Source organism: Dermacentor albipictus, chromosome 2 (assembly GCF_038994185.2).
Source record: "Dermacentor albipictus isolate Rhodes 1998 colony chromosome 2, USDA_Dalb.pri_finalv2, whole genome shotgun sequence".
Classification (NCBI taxonomy): domain Eukaryota; kingdom Metazoa; phylum Arthropoda; class Arachnida; order Ixodida; family Ixodidae; genus Dermacentor; species Dermacentor albipictus.
In genome coordinates, this window is record NC_091822.1 from 12,683,986 (window position 1) to 12,705,225 (window position 21,240).

At 47.8% G+C, this 21,240-nt stretch overlaps 1 protein-coding gene across 4 annotated transcripts in view; it reads left to right on the forward strand.

The window, feature by feature from the left end:
* The window catches only part of Git (ARF GTPase-activating protein GIT1), a 339,341-nt gene that overhangs the window by 180,453 nt on the left and 137,648 nt on the right, over nt 1-21,240 (forward strand). For all 4 annotated transcript variants that reach the window (XM_070533467.1, XM_070533465.1, XM_070533466.1 and 1 more), the window contains exons 10-11: nt 9,328-9,495; nt 11,655-11,757. In XM_070533467.1, the coding sequence (XP_070389568.1) occupies nt 9,328-9,495; nt 11,655-11,757 (271 nt within the window). The remainder of the gene's footprint in view (nt 1-9,327; nt 9,496-11,654; nt 11,758-21,240) is intronic.

The window sequence follows — 21,240 nt, forward strand, 5'->3', positions numbered from 1 at the left end:
ACGAGGCAGTTGCAGTGCGGCAGCCCAACAAAAGCTCGCACTTTGCCAGCAGAGCCGCAACCTGGAATACGTAGAAAAAGGGGCTCCTGAGCATGTTGCCCATTTTGCTGCTGCTTAGCCCACTGGGGCAGCACGTTGCTAGCTCCACTTTTATGTCCTCCTGCAGGGTCATGTGAGTCCACGTCATCCATGGCTGATCCCGTGTGTACGCTGTGATGCCAGGGCTCAATATCTTGTTGACGTGGCACATGTCGCTAGGATCTTTCAACGGGATGTGAAGCCGTCCTATATTGTGATTCCACGAGGCAGTTGCAGTGCGGCAGCCCAACAAAAGCTCGCACTTTGCCAGCAGAGCCGCAACCTGGAATACGTAGAAAAAGGGGCTCCTGAGCATGTTGCCCATTTTGCTGCTGCTTAGCCCACTGGGGCAGCACCTTGCTAGCTCCACTTTTATGTCCTCCTGCAGGGTCATGTGAGTCCACGTCATCCATGGCTGATCCCGTGTGTACGCTGTGATGCCAGGGCTCAATATCTTGTTGACGTGGCACATGTCGCTAGGATCTTTCAACGGGATGTGAAGCCGTCCTATATCGTGATTCCACGAGGCAGTTGCAGTGCGGCAGCCCAACAAAAGCTCGCACTTTGCCAGCAGAGCCGCAACCTGGAATACGTAGAAAAAGGGGCTCCTGAGCATGTTGCCCATTTTGCTGCTGCTTAGCCCACTGGGGCAGCACCTTGCTAGCTCCACTTTTATGTCCTCCTGCAGGGTCATGTGAGTCCACGTCATCCATGGCTGATCCCGTGTGTACGCTGTGATGCCAGGGCTCAATATCTTGTTGACGTGGCACATGTCGCTAGGATCTTTCAACGGGATGTGAAGCCGTCCTATATCGTGATTCCACGAGGCAGTTGCAGTGCGGCAGCCCAACAAAAGCTCGCACTTTGCCAGCAGAGCCGCAACCTGGAATACGTAGAAAAAGGGGCTCCTGAGCATGTTGCCCATTTTGCTGCTGCTTAGCCCACTGGGGCAGCACCTTGCTAGCTCCACTTTTATGTCCTCCTGCAGGGTCATGTGAGTCCACGTCATCCATGGCTGATCCCGTGTGTACGCTGTGATGCCAGGGCTCAATATCTTGTTGACGTGGCACATGTCGCTAGGATCTTTCAACGGGATGTGAAGCCGTCCTATATCGTGATTCCACGAGGCAGTTGCAGTGCGGCAGCCCAACAAAAGCTCGCACTTTGCCAGCAGAGCCGCAACCTGGAATACGTAGAAAAAGGGGCTCCTGAGCATGTTGCCCATTTTGCTGCTGCTTAGCCCACTGGGGCAGCACCTTGCTAGCTCCACTTTTATGTCCTCCTGCAGGGTCATGTGAGTCCACGTCATCCATGGCTGATCCCGTGTGTACGCTGTGATGCCAGGGCTCAATATCTTGTTGACGTGGCACATGTCGCTAGGATCTTTCAACGGGATGTGAAGCCGTCCTATATTGTGATTCCACGAGGCAGTTGCAGTGCGGCAGCCCAACAAAAGCTCGCACTTTGCCAGCAGAGCCGCAACCTGGAATACGTAGAAAAAGGGGCTCCTGAGCATGTTGCCCATTTTGCTGCTGCTTAGCCCACTGGGGCAGCACGTTGCTAGCTCCACTTTTATGTCCTCCTGCAGGGTCATGTGAGTCCACGTCATCCATGGCTGATCCCGTGTGTACGCTGTGATGCCAGGGCTCAATATCTTGTTGACGTGGCACATGTCGCTAGGATCTTTCAACGGGATGTGAAGCCATTCTATATCGTGATTCCATGAGGCAGTTGCAGTGCGGCAGCCCAACAAAAGCTCGCACTTTGCCGGCAGAGCCGCAACCTAGAATACGTAGAAAAAGGGGCTCCTGAGCATGTTGCCCATTTCGCTGCTGCATTGCTCACTCTTCTTCTTATCGATGGAAGCAACTGTCAAGTGCGTGAAGATGTTGGACAGGTCTCCGAACGAGTTTTACTTTGGTTTTTAAAAGAAAGAAGTAGTGGCTTCCCGTCTACTCCAGAATAAACTTCCAAGATCTCAGCCATGTTACAGAAGGATCTAGTAGTGTGTGCACCAAGCAAAATTATATCTCCTGAGTTCACTGTTGTTTTTTGCTTTCTTGCGTTACTTTTCTGTCTCAATTCTTTCAGATATTCCCCCTGCTCCAGCTTTTCCACCAATATTTTGTGATTCCTTGTTCATTTCTCCACATTTCTTTTATGCTGGCTTTTTTTCACCTTCGATTTCAATCCGTGATTGTGCCCAAAATTCTCGAAAATATTTCAAACCGCAAACAACTTCCCGAGACCTATGTCATCTGGATCCTGGGTCATGAACCGTTGGTGCAAGATGAAGTGGTGCACGCTGCAGCCCGTGATCACACAAGCCCGGCCTTCCAGCCAGAGGGGACTTGTGATGTGACAAGGACATCCCCAGGAAATATTCGAATATCCTACACCTACTGGACTGAAGAGAATATCCACTACCTCACCCCTAACTCAGCAGGGAAGAGACGGTCGCCCTGTGGTGCCTCCAGACCAACACTTATGTACATGGCATCATAATGCACAGGTTGCAGCCCACCCGCTCCCCATACTTCTGTCGCTACTGTGGAGTGCTGGACAGTCTCCACGATATGGTAGTCGAGTGTTCGTGCCACCCAACAACCAAGCAGATGCCACAAACAAACAGGATGAAGCAGAAGAGCACCGTGAAGAATCGTGGGAGGCCTCGCTCACCACCTCTGACCTGGAAGGCCAACGCAAGCTGGTAAACCAGGCACGTGAAGAACCGATCCCCGACGGCTTTCTGGACTAAGGGAGCAGCCCACTCTGGACAAAGAAAGAACTCTTTCATGCTGATTCACGAAATAAATGTTTACTGACTCTCTCTCTCTCTCTTCTTCAACATAATAAAAGTCATACTTAAAAGGAAGAGGTCTGGACACCGACCAAAAATGGTTTAAAAGAGTTATTTACGTTTCGGCTCCCCCACGGGAGCCTTGTTCACAATGAAACGTAAATAACTCTTTTAAACCATTTTTGGTCGGTGTCCAGACCTCTTCCTTTTAAGTATGTATCATCCCGACCAGACGGGCTTCCGTCATACTCTCAACTTCATAATAAAAGTCATTTCATAAAATATTTGTCATGGAAAAATTTTTCACTGGCACAAGCACCACGTGAACTTCGTTGAAAGGCACCAAATTATGCATCATAAAACGCGTTGCCAAGGAATCGGTTTCTTCTGCTTGAAACAATTTTTCATGAGGAAAATGAGCACAGGCCTTACTATTACACCAAAAATGGCATTCTTCCTTCCCTTATTTTTCAATTATTTTTATAGGCCTAGAAATAGACAAAATGGACCATTTTGGGGGGATTTTTGCTTCCTAGAAGCTGGGCCCCAGCAAGAGCTTAAAATTTGCAGCAGCCAAGTGCACAGGACTTCTGCTGTATGCGAAAAATGATTTTAAAGGATATATTGCATAGCAGTGCACATAAACAACAATCAACTTGCAAATCTCTGTTTTACCATATGCTTATTTGCCAATTTAACATTGAGATGGTCTTGGTTAAGTTATTCCAAATAGTGCATCTAATAGCACACTGTATTGTTCTTAAACTGCGAAAGTTACATCAAACTAGTTTTTGTTTGAAATGAGAAAAAAAAACTTGACGTAGTCCCCCCTGGTCTCGAAATGTGTACTGTGTTACATCTTCCCCACAATATCATGAGAAGCCAACAAACACTGACATCAAGGACAACATGGGGGAAATTACTTGTGCTTAATAAATGAAATAATTTAACAATAAATTAATGGAAATTAAAGTGGATGAAAAAACAACTTGCCACAGGTGGGAACCGAACCCGCAACCTTCGCATTTCACGCAATGTCTCTTGTCGGCAGGGGCAAGGTGCATGAACGTGAGCTTTCCTGCACCAATAGAAACTGTTCCAAAGTTAATTCCGTCACCGCGGGCCTTACAGTGAGATTTGGGTATGAAAGCTCTGTTTTTCTTTCTTAAAATTATTCTTCATATCTTGGTTTTGATTTTAAGCTTCAACACTCCATTCTTATTCGAAAAAAAAAAAAATCAGGGCATCTGTTTAAACCAAGGACTTAAAAATAATTCTAATTGCACCATGGTAACTGAAGGGCTCCATTTCAGTGGCTATGGTGTTGGACTGCTGAGCACAAGGTCGCGGGATCGAATCCCGGCCATGGCGGCCGCATTTTGAGGGGGCGAAATGTGAATACACCCGTGTACTTAGATTTATGTGCACGTCAAAGAACCCCAGGTTGTCGAAATTTTCGGAGTCCTCCACTACGGCTTGCCTCATAATCAGAAAGTGGTTTTGGTACGTGAAACCCCATGATTTTCACACTCAACCATTGAGGCTCATAACTACAAGTTTTGCTATAGGTGGTGTGCTTTGCTGGTGTAAGTACAAGCAAGCACTAGCCCTGGCTGAGTTTGCATCAGCTCATTCTTAAAGTTTCACAAGTGCTCTGGTGAAGGCCCTGCTTCTTACATATGAGAGGCTGGCAGATGAAAAGCTGTTGTCTCGCTGTGTTCAGGGCACAACCCAAAATGAGGCAACAGCGAGATCTGGCTACTGCGCCCCAGAACAGCATTGGCTTCACACATTGTTGTGGGGAGATGGCCACTTCTGTAACCACGCTGCAATAAGAGGTCTTAAGTTCTACGGGAAAATTGCAGGGGTTCTGAGAGTATCGCCTACGCAGTATTAGAATTCTGAAGTTTTACCCTTCTTTGGGAAAGATTGGTGTATATATATTGCAATAGCAACAAGAATGTGCATCAATAGCAACAAGAATATATTTTGCAATAGCAACAATAATGTGCAGAAACTTTCAACTTCGTTTCTCTCTTTCTTCAATCTCGGGCTGTTTTACTGCTTGTGCAAAAAATTCTTGTACTTAATTCGACTCAATCGTGGCCAAATTTTGCATGAACATGCACTAGGATTTTCAGAATGCAAGTATTTAAGCTGTATTTTAGTATTCAACGATTCTCGTCGTGTGCAACACAGGAAGCCAGTCACCAGTGTTCTCGATAAAAATAGTCAAGATCAAACATTCGTTCTTTAATAATAGATTGGAAAGAACGTTATTTGTGAGCTTACTTGCAATGTATGGTCTATAAGGAGCCAGCAGTGTAGGCTATTTTATAACGACCTCCTAGGCTTAATGTGAACCCCAAATTTTGCGCAAGAAACCATACCTTTCCTGCTTACAGGGAGCACAGAAATATACCCAGGTAAAATATTGAGAAACAAAGACATATTCGATAATAAGATATTAAACTTTACCTTCTGCATAAATTTCATCTAGCTAACAGTATTAGCAACACTGGATCTCGGAGGCACATCTCCACTTGAAGACAATACAGTGTGTTATTAGATGTGCTATTTGAAATATCTTTACTTCGACCACCTCAGTGTTCAATCGGAAATTAAACATGCACTATACCTGAGCTTTTTGCAAGTTCATTGCCATCTGTGTGCACTACTGTGCAATGTGCAGTAGAACCTCGTTGATACGTTCCTGTTACATACATCTTCCCGGCGCTTATGTTTGGTATCGAGAACACACTATGCTAATTTTTTATCGGTTTTTGTTCCCAGAAAATATGAGTTTTCAACACCAATGTTCAGTATGCCGCCAAAGTGCGATCGTATGATACATTTTCTGGCTGCTAGTCCTATGTAAACATGAAAATGTGCCAGGCGTACGCGATCGAGGACAGCCTATAGCTGCCCATTGTGGCAGTTTCACTGCTATACTTGCCCGCCCTTCTCACGTGAAAACGCTGGTGCGCACACGGTTTTTCATTTTGGTAACGGCAGATCTTCTCTGGGGTCACTGAATGCGGAATTCACAGCTATCATCACCAGTCATATTGTGATAAGCATCTTCGCCTGCCTGTTTCAGAGCGCGTGCTGCTGTCAGAAGCGTAGCGCATGCTTTTAATAGGCGATAACCGAAACGTGCTTCTGTTCCTTGCTGCAGACTGCAATCTCATATGTTTTGTGGATGCTAGATTCTATGTGAACAAGGTGCGAAGCATGCACGATCGAGAACAACATATAGCCGGCAGTCTCACGTGAAAACGGCGGCGCACGCAGTTTGTTATCCCGGAACCAGCCAGTCTCCGCCCGGGGCATTGCACGCCTCATTCACAGCTATCGCTGCCAAACCTATTGCGATAAGCATTTTCACCTATCTGTTCTACAGTGCGTGATGTATAGTGCCACTGGTAGTGTACTGCATGCTTTTAGTAGGCGATAATCCAAACGGGCCATCGTTCCCTGCTGCAGGCAGGGCAATGTGGGCATCACATTTTGCTTCGACAGCATCCAGCGTCGCCCATCAGCTCAATTTCGTTTGTTTCCCATTGCCCTTTTTAAACACCACGCAATAGGAAAACAACAAAACACGCTTCAGGCGCCGCCGGAGCACCACCAGCTCGATGCGCGTCCGTCGGAATCTCATGCTGCAAGGTTCTGCGCGAGGCTTCACATTACGTAGATGTCAACAGTAGTTGAATCTGCCAATGTTTTAGTTACTTTTTGTTTAGTTATTTTACTTTGTTATATTTAGTTACATACATTTATCCGGTTTGTGCATTTTTACTAGCTTTTTTTTCCCAACACATATGAACGAGGTTTTACTGTATATCCTTGTAAGAACATTTATTGCACCCAGTATGGACCTTTATGTAAAACCTTTTTAAAACCTGTGCCGTTGCATCCTACGTTACCAAACGTTATCAAACTGTGGCATTAGGAGAGAAAAACACACGCTCATTGTGTGTGGGTCATCGGGTTTTGTTTCCTTCTCACAGATTTTCTCGTACATGATATTTTAACTGTGATCTTGTGGGCTGCTGCAAAATATTTCTTTTGTGTAGACTTTGTCATGCATTACAACCAGCTGTGATATTTTCAAAAACATTAATAAAGCAGTGGAATTGATTTTAGTTTGATGAAGAATAAGATTTTCTCCTTTCTTTTGATTCGCACCGTTTGTAATACAGTCGACTCCTGTTGATGGAACCCTTGCGAGACCTCAAGTTATCATTGACTTATCCGAAAGATCGAATCAATAAACTACAGCGAATTTAACAGATTGTCACAAATTTAGGTGCTCTAGAAACAGACAGGAGACAACATGTACATAATAGAAAAAAAATTATAACAAAAGCATTTGTTCACAAAAAAACGACAAAGATATGCTACAAAAAATAACTCTATAAACACCTGCTAGTACCCTATCCTCGCTACTTATGCACGGTAAACCAACACCCGAGCTATAGTGTCTCAGTTCACAATATGCTAAAGAACCCAAAATAACCATCATGACATGGCAGTTGCCGGTCCAATGTTTCACAAGATGCAGTTATTGCAACTCCACCGTGATGCAGGCGTCAGCGTCCGTCGCTGTCGGTTGACGGTGTGGTTTCCCCAGTGGCGGCAATGCATCTCTTACCCATGTGGCACAGGGCATGGTCGTAGTCGATAGTCTGCCTGGTCGCTGACATGACCAGGCGGTTGCCTCCGTGACACTGGACGGGGACAGGTGGTGGCTTCATGGGGCTGGACTGAGGCCATGGAGCACTGCCACAGCACCGTAGCACAGCAGCTGCAGCTGTCGCTGGCCAACTCTCGGAAGGCCCCTCTCTGGTCCAGATCTGCGACGAATCTCGATCACGTCAGCAGAGCACAGCTTGCAATGCATCTGCACCAGTCCATGCCAACGTCAGCAATGCCAGCTCATTTCTCTTCTTTTTCTTCTTTTTCTCTCTTTCCTCGAGCTTCAGGTTACTAGATTTTTGTCTTCTTTTTTTTTTGTTTGCATTCACACATTCCTTCTTTTTGCCAACTGGCATTGTCACCTTCTTCACACCAGATGCGCGTGGCTTGCTTGTTACTCATGACACAGATTCAAATGTTTTTAATGTGTTTGCTTTCTTAGAATACTTCACATACTTTTCGAAGGCTGTGTCTGTGTCTGTGTATGTTTCTATCACCATTGTTCCTGTCTACCTGGGTCACTGGGTAGTCTGTAGTTGAATGGGTGTCGCTTGGGTATGTGTGCCCTACAATGACGAAAAAGATCCCTTAAACTTCTCTGATGCTATGCGGAATTGAACCCGCTTCACAAGGGTTCCTCAATGACAGGAATTTGACGCATTTGTGGGCTGCTCGACATATGCACTCGGTATGTGCTTCTCTTTCAGTAAATGCCTTTCCCGCCAATGCTGGGCAATGAATCCACTGGGTATGTGCCACTCTTCAATGAACGTCTCATCAGCTTGGGTCACTGAGTGTGCGGCAAGTGAGGGAACAATTCTCAGCGTTGGCAGGCACTGGCGCGCCACGCTGCCCATCTTGGAGGCCACACGCAGACTTCTTGGCAGCGCCACTAGATGGCAAAGCGTGTCCAGAAAGAAGTTCAAGAGGGTGGCCCAGTTGTCACAAGACATGTTTCTCAGCTTTCGCACACACCTGTGCGCCATGCATTTCAAATTCCACCCCAGCCTTCGCGGCGGCAGTGCTAGACGGCACTGAGTGTTCTTAGAGAAGCGCAGAGGAGGAGTCCCGCGCCAGTACGTGCCTCATACACGACTTGTTTTGATGGTGGCTATATGTTATGCTGCTATATTGATTCAGTGCTAATGCATTACCGTCAACAGTCATCATAAGATGGGTTCTGCCTCAATTTTTTCATTGCTTGAAGTAGTCTGTTGCCATCGACAGACTAGTATACTGTTAAAGCCGGTATCATTGTAAACGGGTTCAACTGTGGAAGGCCTTTCAGAAGATGGGGAAAGGAATTTGATATAGCACAGATAGATGAGCAGTGTAGACAGCTGCAGTGTTTTCTTCAGACAGATAGGGTGACAGAACTATTGCAAGCGTTTGTCAGAAAGAAAGCATCGGCTTGTCTTGGTGGCACATCAATATGTTGTTTTCTTTGGAAATCTGCCTTATTGAGAGGCAGACTCGATGAGGCTGTGTTTCTGCATCACGCATCTTCTGCGCTGAACACGCATGGAAGTTTTATTTATTTTTGTATCTGTCTACTAATCAACAGTTGGTAGTTGGCCATTCTCTGTCTCCCTCTTTTTTTCTGTTCGCCTGCTTCATGTTCTACTACTTTGCGCCAGAACGATATGTTTAGTAAGCCCAAGCACCAACTTGTCCCCAAAAAAGTTCCTTTGCAGTTAGATAGAAATGCCATTGAGGTGGTGGTACTGAGGTCATCATGGGCGTTGCAGTTGCCGGAGCGGCTATTTGTGGAGCTTGCACGCGACCTGTACGATGAGGTGGACCGGCGAGAGTGCGAGGCTGTGTGGCTCGGGGGTGGGGCCAGCCTGGTTGGGGCCGACCGACAGGCTGTGCCCTTTTTGCCTGTCAGTCCCGAGCTGTCCTCCACCAGAAACCAGGTCAGTGCTGCAATCTCTTGGCTTCCTGGTAGCATTGAGGCCCTGAAGGGAACGGGAAGTGGCCCACACACATGCCCGCTTCTTGCTCTGCTCCCTTCAAAGCCTTGCCAACCAGCTCGGATGTTAGTGCCCCACAAACTGCAGGATTAGTATCCTCCCTCATATTTGTGCAAAGGATAGTCTCAGTACCTGACAGGTGAGGCCTGCAGAAAGGTACCGTTGTATGAATTGTCAAGATGAACCTTGCTGTGCAGTTCCATACCTTGATGCAGTCTCAATAGCGCCACACCTAATGTGGTCAGTTACAACACAACTGCCTTGGTTTGAGTGAGGACCACAACAATTATTTTTCTAATAAACAATTACTATACAAAGGTAAATGCACAGAAGAAGCCATATGAGGTAATGGAGGTTTGTTAATTTAGTAAAATTTCATACTGCAGACCTTCATTTTAATCTGTTTGTCGGGACAAAAATGCATAAACACCACTAAAAAAAATAAATAAATAACAGAGCCGCGGTATATAGTGATATGTACTCTGATACCATTCCTAAAACAGATGCTTAAGTGAAGGACGTCATTCTGATAAAGTTGGTCTAGTTTGTACTGTGAAATAAATGAGTGAATGAATTAATTAAGTTAAATTTAGAGCTTAAGTTTCTAAATTTAACAATGTTTTAAAAGCTCTAAAGTGCCACAAAGCTAGTGTTTTCATGCATCCTCAAAGAGACATGTCTATCAAGTAAGAGGATAGTCAGTGGGAATGACTTTGCTATCAAGACAGTGCAGTCGCAATTGACCGGGGAGGTGATTGCAGCAGATGCAATGCACTTAGTGGCTCGTATAAGGTGATATCTGTCATTTGCCCATAAAAGTGCAGTGCTGGTATGCATAAAAATGTTGCAACCTAGGAATACGGCAAACCAGGGCAATTACATATTACTCTGCACAGTCTCGACAGCAAAGTCTGCACTGCCATTGACCATTCTGTAACCTTACAGACATGTCCTTTTGAGGACGAGTGACAACACCAGCTACATGTGCACTTTGGAGTTATTTACAACCTGTTTAAATTGAGAAAAATTGGAAACTTAAACCCTAAGAATTGCTGTCGGCACAGAAAAGATAACTGCCTGCATAGCACCATTTGTAACTTGAACGCTTACTGCCTTGTGCAAGCCTGTATGTCTGGCACAGCAGAAGTCTGACTAGTGGTACGCTGCCACCAGTATGAAAAGGGCTAAGCCACGAAGAGCTGCCAATTGACTAGGCTGTAGTGGATGGTGGCAACAGAACATCTGCTTCTCGACGTGCTTTCCCAAAAGTAGCAGTACTTTTGGGAATAGAAGATCCAGTGGCCAAGGCAGCCTGCCATGTCTTTTAACCGTGATGGTGTTAGTATGCACTAAACAGTGGTTATACACCTTGTTCAGCAAAGAGAAGGAAAGGGTGGGGCTTGCATATGCTATGGCTTGTTCAGTGAAATGCAAAAGGATAGAAAGTTTGGCGAGTTGGTACGGTAACATGATTTTGGAACAGCGTGTCTGTTAATCTGAAGTAGTGCCTTTTTATCATTCTTTTTTTGGCTTCCCTACCTCTTGATATGTTTAACTGATGTCTTTAGACCTTAGAAAAGCGTAGGTTAGGGCGTGCTGGTATTCCATAACTGAGGTTTTTTAGCACATGAAAAGGTACGAAAGACAGTGGCCCGCGTCTTGCCACTGTCTTTCGTCCCTTTTCGTGCGCTAAAAAACCTCAGCTTTAGACCTTGTCATGTTCATATGCTGTGGTATTTGCAATCACCTATATATATGTTGTTCATTTCAATAAAAATTTAGTTGAGAGTTAGCGCTCATCCTGTCTGCTTCTAGTCTGTGTCCTTGTCACATCGCCCTACAATCCAAGATCATGTTCAGTGAAGGCATAATGCTTTTGATTAAATGTGCCATTCACTGGTGTCGCTGTGAAGTATAAGGTGGGTGGTTTCATCGAAATGACGCAGGGCTGGGCTTGTTGTGATGTGAGGATGTGCGTCAGACTTTGTAAGGGACAGTTGTCGGGCCACACAAAGGACAGCTGCAATAGTCGCATGCGAGTTGACAGAATCATGAGGCTAGGCTGAGGGAAGTGTGGCATTGCCCTCTCACCACCCACGCAGGCACGCCAGAAACTTGCGCGGCTGACTGCTAGGGAGTTTGCCACCCTGCTCATTGACGTCCTGTCGGAGGCCAAGCGGCGACACCTGGGTGCCAAGCAGCCTGGTTTGTGACAGTCTTTCCTTCTTGTCACTGTCTTTATACAATGGCAGTTCCTGTCTTTTACACCTGGAAATCTCACAAGAGTTAAAGCTCCTGATTTAATATTAGTGACGTTGAAAGACATTGAAGAAAAAGATGAATAGCTGATAAGCTTTACATTCAAGAAAGAAACATTTACCTTGAGCAAAAAGTTCTCTTGTGCGTGTGTGTGCGTGCATGTGTGTGTGTGGCATTGAGAATTTATGGAAAAGTGAAGTGTGACCTTAAAATTCCTGTACACGGAGCACCCGATGATTTCTGGGATTAAGGCAGATAATTGATCAAAAAAGCAATACCTGCGTCGAGTTAAAAAGTTGGGCAGAATTTATTTTGACATTTGTAGCGAACAAAGCTGAGTGAAAATTGGGACAAATACAAGACTAGATTGGATAGTACTGCATAGTCTCTAAGCTTGTGCTTGGCAGTACTTCAGATTTGCATTAAAAGGGGGGACAAAGGTTATGGCGACCAAAAGTCGCGAAAAAAAACTCATTTTTTTATTTCATGTTTGGAATGTACAGCTATTATTTGCATCTACATTGTTAATTTCATAGCGATAACATCAGTATTTTAGCCGCTGTGATGCCTTATACGACATGTACTAGCTGAATTTCAGGCGGAACTTGCGCTGAAACGGCAGATTTTCCTAAATGTGCGCGTACTCTACCACGTGTGCTAGTGTGAACATCTTTGTCTCATTTGAAAAAGGCGACGTTTCCCTTCAAACTCCCGCCAGAACGAGCCCCCATTCTGCCATTGGCCACTTAAAAAATGCGCGGCAAAAAAAAAGGTACTAGAAAGCCCTCCTATTCGTCACTCGGTGCACGTGACTTGAGCTTGCCTCCCGATTGGCGGAACTGCGTGGTCATCGTCTGCTCCGCATTTGGAACCGTGCATTGAGGTGCGCCATCTTGCCCCAGTGTCAATGCTATGTCTGAAACGGAGCGCAGATTTCGAATGCGGCGCAAGTTTGGTGCGAAAAAAGTGCAACAGACGTTCATCGCAAACTTCAAAAAACGCTGCTCAACACTGCAAAACGCCCAGGACGCCACATCCTCAGCGTCCGATGCCAAAATCGTCGATGCGGCAACGGCAGGCCTAACGTCTGCATCGGCTGCTGGGGATACTGTGACAAGTCCGTCTGCTGCGGACCCTTCGACCAGCGCTCACGTACGGCAAGATACGATCTACTGGCAACCCTCCGAGCTGGAGGAGGAAGAAGCGAAAGCAAAAGCAAAGCTATCGGAGTTGTCTTCCGCTCCAGCGACGGAGAGGAAACGCGAGTTCATGGGTGACAGTACCGACGATGCACTTCGCCCACCTGATGGGACTACTTTTACGATTGTGGATTTCAGTGCCGTCAACACTTTATTAACGTTTGCGAATTGCAACATCTGCAATGGTGCCTTAGAAATCGTCCGAGACGAGCGGGAATACAGACTGGCTGTGAAGCTGCGTTTTATCTGTGCAAACTGTGGAGACATTGCGTCGGTGTGGAGCTCGCCGCACGTCCACAGTACTGAACGAATGAAACCCTTTGCTGTGAATGTTTTGGCTACACGTGCCATGCAGGCAACGGGGTACCGACAGACCACGTTTAATGACGTTTTCTTGTTGATGGGCATCAGCCGTCGGGCTCTTCACACGAAAACATGGCAGAGCTACGTGAAGATGAAGTTGATGCCAGCGGCTGATCGCGCGGCGCGTAATCTGACAGGCAACTGCACGCAGTCGGTTCACGAACTTTACGCCGAGCTGAACGTGGGTCACACTGGAAACATCGTAATGTCGTATGGCGCGTCATGGATGACCCGCAGTCATACGTTCCATATCGGCGCCAGCACCGTGATCGAGTTGTTTAGCGGACTTGTGCTCGACTTTGTTGTATTGGGCTATTTCTGTGCTGAGTGCGAGTCGGGGCCTAAGGAGAGTAACCCTTCTTATGGAGCCTGGGAGAATGGCCACAAGTGTCAGAAGAACACTAAAATAAGAAAGCTGGGGAGATGGAGGCGGAAGCTGCCCTCATCCTTTTCAGGCGATCATTGGAGCGGCACACAATCTGTGGTATACAACGGTGCTTTGTGATGGGGACAGCCGCAGTTATCTCCCTTTAAAGATGATGAAGTGTATAGGTATATCCCAATTGAAAAAGAGGACTGTGTGAATCGCGTGCAAAAGCGCATGGGGATGGCTTTGCGCCACTTGGTGGCAAAAAACAGAGGCCCTGAACATGAGAGTCGTGGTGGAAAAGGCCGCTTGGAAGCAGACTTGATCTCCAAGTTAGCCTCATACTATGGATGGGCTCTGAAGACCCACAAAGGAGATGTAGATGACACTCAATGCAGTGATGGCCACATATCATCACATTACATCAAACGATGATGTGGCTAATCACACTCTTTATCCATCAGGCCCAAACTCCTGGTGCAAGTAAAATGCTGCAGCGCCAAGGGTGAGCCGGTTCAAAAACATCCTCGAAAGCTTCCTGCTCGTGTGTCAGGCTTTACGTCCCATATATGAACGTCTTTCAGACAAGAAACTGCTGCAATGTTGCCAGCATGATAAAATGCAAAATAACAATGAAAGCCTGCATTCGATGATCTGGGCACTGGCGCCATAAGATTGGCAAGCTTCTTTATTCATGGTGGAGGCTGCTGTAGCAGAGGCAGTATTAAAGTTCAATGCAGGCAATGCAAGGGCCTCAAAGGACATAGCGAAAGAACTATGTCTAAATCCAAGCGAGCAAAGTCGCACCCGCATGGCCGAGAAAGATAGGCGTCGAATGGCAGCATCAGCCAAAAAGCGCAAAGCATCAGAAAATTTGCACCAGTCCCTCAAAAAGCGGCACACAGGGGCTGGGAGTCAGCAGAACTACATGCCTGGGGCCTACTAAGCTGTTTCAGCTGTAAATTTGTAAATAAAATATGTAGCGAGGAGAGACGCTAGTGGTTTCAGCGCTACTGGCTCTAAACGCTAGTGGGTCGAGCGCTCCTGCTCAGCAACGGCTCTCGTGCTTGGAAGTTGTGACTGCCCTGCCCGTCGAGGTTGCACTGCTCCAGGTTCTGCCAAATAAACACCTTTAAAATTGGTGGAGTGTGCAGGGTACCCTCAGACGATCATCCTTGAACTCTGGTCCTGTACCCTACCATCTACCATGCCCCAAGACGCCTCCCAGCAAACGCCTCCTCCTGCACCCACTCCATGTCCTGGGGTGCCTCGTCATCGCGACCCTCCTATCTACACTGGAGCGGACGACACTGACGTGGACGAATGGCTCACGGCATACGATAGGGTAGGCGACCATAACAAGTGGGACAAAGCGGCCAAACTGAGCCATGTTCTGTTCTACCTCGCTGGAGTGGTCAGCCTGTGGTATAACAACCATCAAGCAGAGTTCCAGACATGGTCAGAATTTAAGACTCCCCTCGCCGATGTATTTGGTCGCCCTGCTGTTCGCAAGCTGCGTTCCGAGCAACGTCTGCGAGAACGAGCTCAACAGCCAGGCGAAACATTCACCGGTTATATAGAAGATGTTCTGGACCTATGCAGGAAAGTCGATTCGACCATGGCGAAGTCTGATCGAATCTGAAACATCCTGAAGGGCATAGAAGATGACGCCTTTAACATGTTGCTGGCCAAAAGTCCACGCTCTGTGGCTGAAATTGTCACACTGTGTCAGAGCTATGAAGAACTCCGCAGGCAGCGTTTACTGACCCGTCGATCTCTACTGCGTGATGAACACCTCGCTGGTTTGGCTGCCATGTCCAACCAGGCAGTGTTGCGCGCAGAAATGAAGGCATTCGTCCGCGAGGAAGTTGCCCGGCAACTCTCGTTGATGGATTTTGCACAGCCGCAGTCGGTACATGCGCCTACGCCAAGTTTTGCGCCTCCGCTTCGCCGCGTCATAGTGCAAGAACTGCACGAGGTTTTTCCTGAGCACCACCAGTGTGCTCCTGCGGCTGCGCCTCACAGCTACGCCGAAGTCAGGGCCAGGCCCCAGCAGATCCCGACGGCTGTGCCACTCAGCTAGGCCGAAGTTGTCACCCAGCCTCAACAACTCTCTCAACGGGGACCTCTCACGTACGCCGAAGTCCTCGCTATGCCCTGACAACAGCCTGCTATGCAATCACTTCACCAGCCACCACGTGCAACGCGTCCTTCCACATGGATGGGACCTGCCGCAACGACTCGGTGGCGTACAGCGGACAATCGACCGATATGTTTTGCGTGCGGCTATGCAGGCTAGTCGCATGCCACTGTAGTCGCGTGCAGTCGCCTAGCGCTACACCATATGGGCCAAGTTCTATGGCGGGTTCTCCGCGCCCTTATTACGACGACGAACCTCGGGCTGCGTCACCACCATTCTGCTGGTCCGCCAACATCCATTGCTCAACTTCTCCACGCCAACGCTCCCCATCACCGATGCGGCCTCGTCCCGAAGCTGGGGAGGAGGAAAACTAATCGTCGCAGTCCATGAGGCAAGGGCTGCGACCCCGTCAAAACGCGGAAGTCCTCAACGTAGCTTGACCAATGTGATAGACGTGTTAGTTGACGGTGTGCGCTCATATGCCCTCGTGGATACCGGTGCCGCTGTATCAGTTATGGACGCAAAGCTTTTTCGCTTCCTTCAAAAGGTTACGATGCCCATTACTGGACTCGCCCTCCGCACAGCAGGCGCACAGCGTATTCACCCGATTGTGGCGTGCACCGCTCGTGTTCTCATCAAGGACGTTGTATACGCCGTCGAATTTATGGTGATTTCCTCGTGCTCCCACGAAGTTATCCTGGGGTCGGACTTTTTCGCCCGCCATGATGCCGTCATTCCTTGTGCACGGGCCGAACTAGAACTGTCGGCGATTTCAGATATGACGCTTGCCGATAATGCTTCTTTTGCGAACAAACTACTCGTCAGGCACGACACCAATGTTCCTCCCAACTCGTCAGTGATTGTATCAATGCATTGCAGCAGCCTCTCTGACACCATTGCACTACTTTCTCCATCGGGCCACTTTTATACTTGAAAAGGTCTGCTGCTGCCTTTTGCGACTGTCAACGTCAAACAGGGCTCCACAGCTATTTTTGTCTGTAACCCCTTCTCATACCCAGTGATGCTGCTTCAAGGCGAATGTCTTGGCCACGTGGAATTGATCGACGCCGTACAAATTACGGATGTTCCCGAAGATATGTCCTGCGCCAGTTACAACACGCTCAGTTCTCTCGCTACGTCGGACCCTTTGCCCACAGGTGTGTTCGATTCATCTATTGCTGATGGCCTCACTCCACCTCAACGTTCGCAGCTTCTGCGCATCTTAGAAGAATTTCGTTCTTCTTTTGATGTCGGCCAACCTTCCCTGGGCCAAGCGTCTGCTGTCACGCACCATATTGACACTGGCTCCCAACCGCCATTGCGGCAATGACCATATCGCGTCTCTGCCACAGAATGTCGTGTGATTAATGAGCAAGTGCACGATATGCTTTGCCGCGAAGTGATCCGACCCTCGAACAGTCCATGGGCATCCCCTGTCGTCCTTGTTACGAAAAAAGACGGCTCGGTACAGTTCTGTGTAGACTATCGGCCCCTGAAGAAGATCACTTGCAAAGATGTATACCCGCTGCCGCGAATCGATGACGCCATCGATAGCCTACAAGGAGCAGAATTCGTTTCATCTCTAGATTTATGCTCCGGCTATTGGCAAGTACCCATGGCTGACGTTGATAGGCCGAAGACAGCCTTTGTCACACCCGACGGCTTATACGAATTTAACGTCATGCCGTTTGGACTTTGTAATGCGCCAGCAACCTTTATACGCATGATGGACACAGTTCTCCGCGGTTTGAAGTGGCACACGGGCTTATGTTATCTCGACGATGTTGTTGTTTTTGCCCCTGACTTCACCACGCACCTTCAACGCCTACGGCATCTTTTGACGTGCTTAGCAAACGCTGGCCTCCAACTGAACCTAAAGTGCCGATTTGCAGTGTGGCAGCTCACGATACTAGGTTACGTCGTCTCGAAGGATGGAATCCTCCCCGATCCAGACAAACTTCGTGCCGTAGCTGAATTTCCTAAACCGACGTCCGTCAAAGAACTGCGCAGTTTTGTAGGTTTGTGTTCCTACTTCAGGTGCTTCATTCGCAATTTCACCACCGTCATATCGCCCCTGACGAAGCTCCTTGGCAGCAGCGGACCTCTCCATTTGTGGTCGTCCGAGTGCGACGACGCGTTCACTAAGCTCCGTCGTTTGCTGACGTCTCCTCCCATTTTGCGCCACTACGACCCAACGGCACCTGTTGAGGTACACACAGATGCCAGCGGTGTTGGCCTCGGCGCTGTCCTAGAGCAGCACAAAGAAGGGTTTCCTGAATATGTTGTGGCATATGGAAGCCGTATGCTTAATAAAGCCGAGACCAATTACACCGTCACGGAAAAAGAATGCCTGGCGATCATCTGGGCGCTTACCAAGTTCCGGCCCTATTTGTATGGTTTACAATTTGATGTCGTCACGGACCACCATGCACTGTGCTGGCTGTCGTCATTGAAGGATCCCTCAGGCCGTCTCGCCCGCTGGGCGCTTCGCTTACATGGTTACGATATCCGCGTACTGTACTGCAACGGACGCCAGCATGCCGATGCTGACGCCCTCTCACGTTCTCCCTTGCCAGACTACAATGACTGCTGCGCAATATCCCAGCTTGACGTTTGTTCCGTCGACATTGGGACCATCGCTTCTGAGCAGTGCAAGGACCCCTGGATTGCCTCCATCATAGACTGCCTTGCTGATCATCATCGCAGCCAACCACTCGTGCATTGCGCCGTCAAGCTCGCCATTTTGCCATTCGCGACGACCTGCTTCACCGACGCAATTACACCTCTGACGACCGCCAGTGGTTATTAGTTGTACCTCGAAGCCTGCGTTCTGAAATCTGCGTATCGTTCCACTGATCCACAGTGTGCTCACTCGAGACTTTTCAAAACCTACCAGCGCCTCCAACGACGCTACTACTGGCGAGGAATGTACAACCACATTCAAAAGTTTGTTTGCTCAAGCCCCGACTGCCGGCGCCGAAAATCTTCACTCCACCACTCGCCAGCTGGTCTGCAGCCTCTACCCTGCCCTACCCGGCCGTTCGGGCGCGTTGGCATCGATTTGTATAGGCCACTTCCCCTGACGTCGGCTGGCAACCCCTGGGCCATTGTGGCAGTAGGTCACCTTACATAATACGCTGAAACCGCCGCTCTCCCAGCAGCTACAGCGTGTGATGTTGCATCATTCCTGCTTCGCCGATTCATCCTGCGGCATGCTCCACCTCAAGAACTGCTCAGCAATCGCGGACGCGTCTTCCTGTCGGAAGTAGTCGAAGCGATTCTCAAAGAGTGCCACATTGTTCATCGTACGACTACAGCGTACCACCCTCAAACGAATGGCCTCACAGAATGCTTCAACCGTACGCTCAGCGACATGCTTTCAATGTACGTTGCCTCTGACCACACGAACCGGGACGCCGTTCTGCCATTCGTCACCTCTGCGTATAATACCACTACGCAGAGCACCACTGGATTTTCACCCTATTTCTTGCTGTATGGTTGACACCCTTTGCACACCATCGACACCATTCTTCCGTACCGGCCGGATGCATCTGAATGCGTGCCTATTTCTGCCACGGTCAGACATGCAGAAGAGTGCTGCGACCTGGCACGGGCCTTTACTTCCGCTGATCAAGAGCGCCAGAGGAGCGCTCGTGGTGATGTCACTGCCACGGTCACCTTCGATCCGGGAGCGCTCGTGTGGTTGTCAGTTCCTTTAACTGCCCCTGGCCTCTCGTCAAAACTGGTCCCTAAGTATGAAGGCTCTTATCGTGTTCTCGAACGTGCATCTCCTGTGAACTATGTCGTAGAACCAGTTGAGCCATCTTCAGACATGTGCCGCCGTGAACGAGACATTGTCCATGTTGACCGTTTAAAGCGTTACTACGACCCACTCATCGTGATGAGCTGTTAGGTCGCCGGACGGCTCCCTTCTCGCTCCCGGGGGTGAGGGTTTAGCGCTACTGGCTCTAAACGCTTGTAGGTCGAGCGCTCCTGCTCAGCAACGGCTCTCGTGCTTGGATGCTGTGACTGCCCTGCCCATCGATGTTGCGCTTCTCTGAGTTCTGCCAAATAAACACCTTTAGAAATAGGGTTTTCCACGTTTTCTCACTTTTCTCAAAACATGTTTTTGGGTCACTTCACTAGGCTGTCGGAGTGATATCTCATGATCTAGAACAGCTAGAGCACTAATTCTTTCTTTAGCAGAAAGCCTAATCTGCATATTACTAAGTGCTGAGGGCAGAATTTCAAATTTGTGTGCATGTATATTTCCATTTTATAAATTTTCTTTTGGTGTGGTAGCCTTAGGTCAAGGAAAGAATTTTGATCACCTGCAGAATGACTAATTAGAATTTCATTTGAAAACGTTTTGCAGCATTGCAGTTATTGCACATTATAATATCTAGCTATGGAATAATGTTCACTTTCTGCTGAGCAGCTTTTTTCCATTGTTTCCGGAAACAATAGAGTGGCAGCACTGTCAATCTCCTGAACTAATGGACCTACAAGAAAAATTATTGCATATTTGAAATCAGCGCGAAAAAGTAAGTAAGCTTGTTTATTCTTATCAGATGTGGCCATAAGATGCAGGAAATAATCTCCACAACCCATGTCCCCCCTTAATCCGCCCAACAATGTACGCTGCTGACGGAACTTGCGCTAGATTTTTTTTTTTCTTGAGAAAAAATCACGCAGTCCTTCAAAAAGAGAACACGAAATGTTCAGTTCCTTCATACAGTGGTGCACTTAGGATGGGAGTAAAATTTGAAAATGATTATTCCTCTCCCATATAACATTTGTCAGACTTCGCAGTGGCACATGAAATGCAAAATGTGACTAAACCATCACGAAATGTCAAATACGTTTAAACCTCTATGTAACGAAGTCTGTAAAATAGGCACTTCGCGATATTGAAATTTCGTTATATTGAAATTCAATCTTTCATGCAAATGCGTTCAGTCACTAACTGGTTTTTCTTGCACAGAATGGGCTGCAAAAATGTCTAAATTATCGGTGGATAGCAAAAACTTATTTTAAAGGGAAAAAATTTGTTTTGTTGAATTTGAGAGTCGGCAACCAAAGACATAGTTTTATGCCGTATCGACGATATCATCACATCAGGGTTACGAAACGAAGCCTTCACGCTTGCTGGCTGGCAGTGTCACCCACAGTGGGGCGACACAATCAGTGGACTCGTCTCTGCACAGTCTGACCAGTGCAGCATCAAAACCCATCAGATGCCGCAAGGAAATCTTCACTTTAAAATTGTCTGACAGCAAGGTGGTGGCTCACTGTTGGTAATCTTTGAAGGTTGAGCATTACAGTGTGTTAGAGCATCGATGCCTTCTGAGGTCACTTTG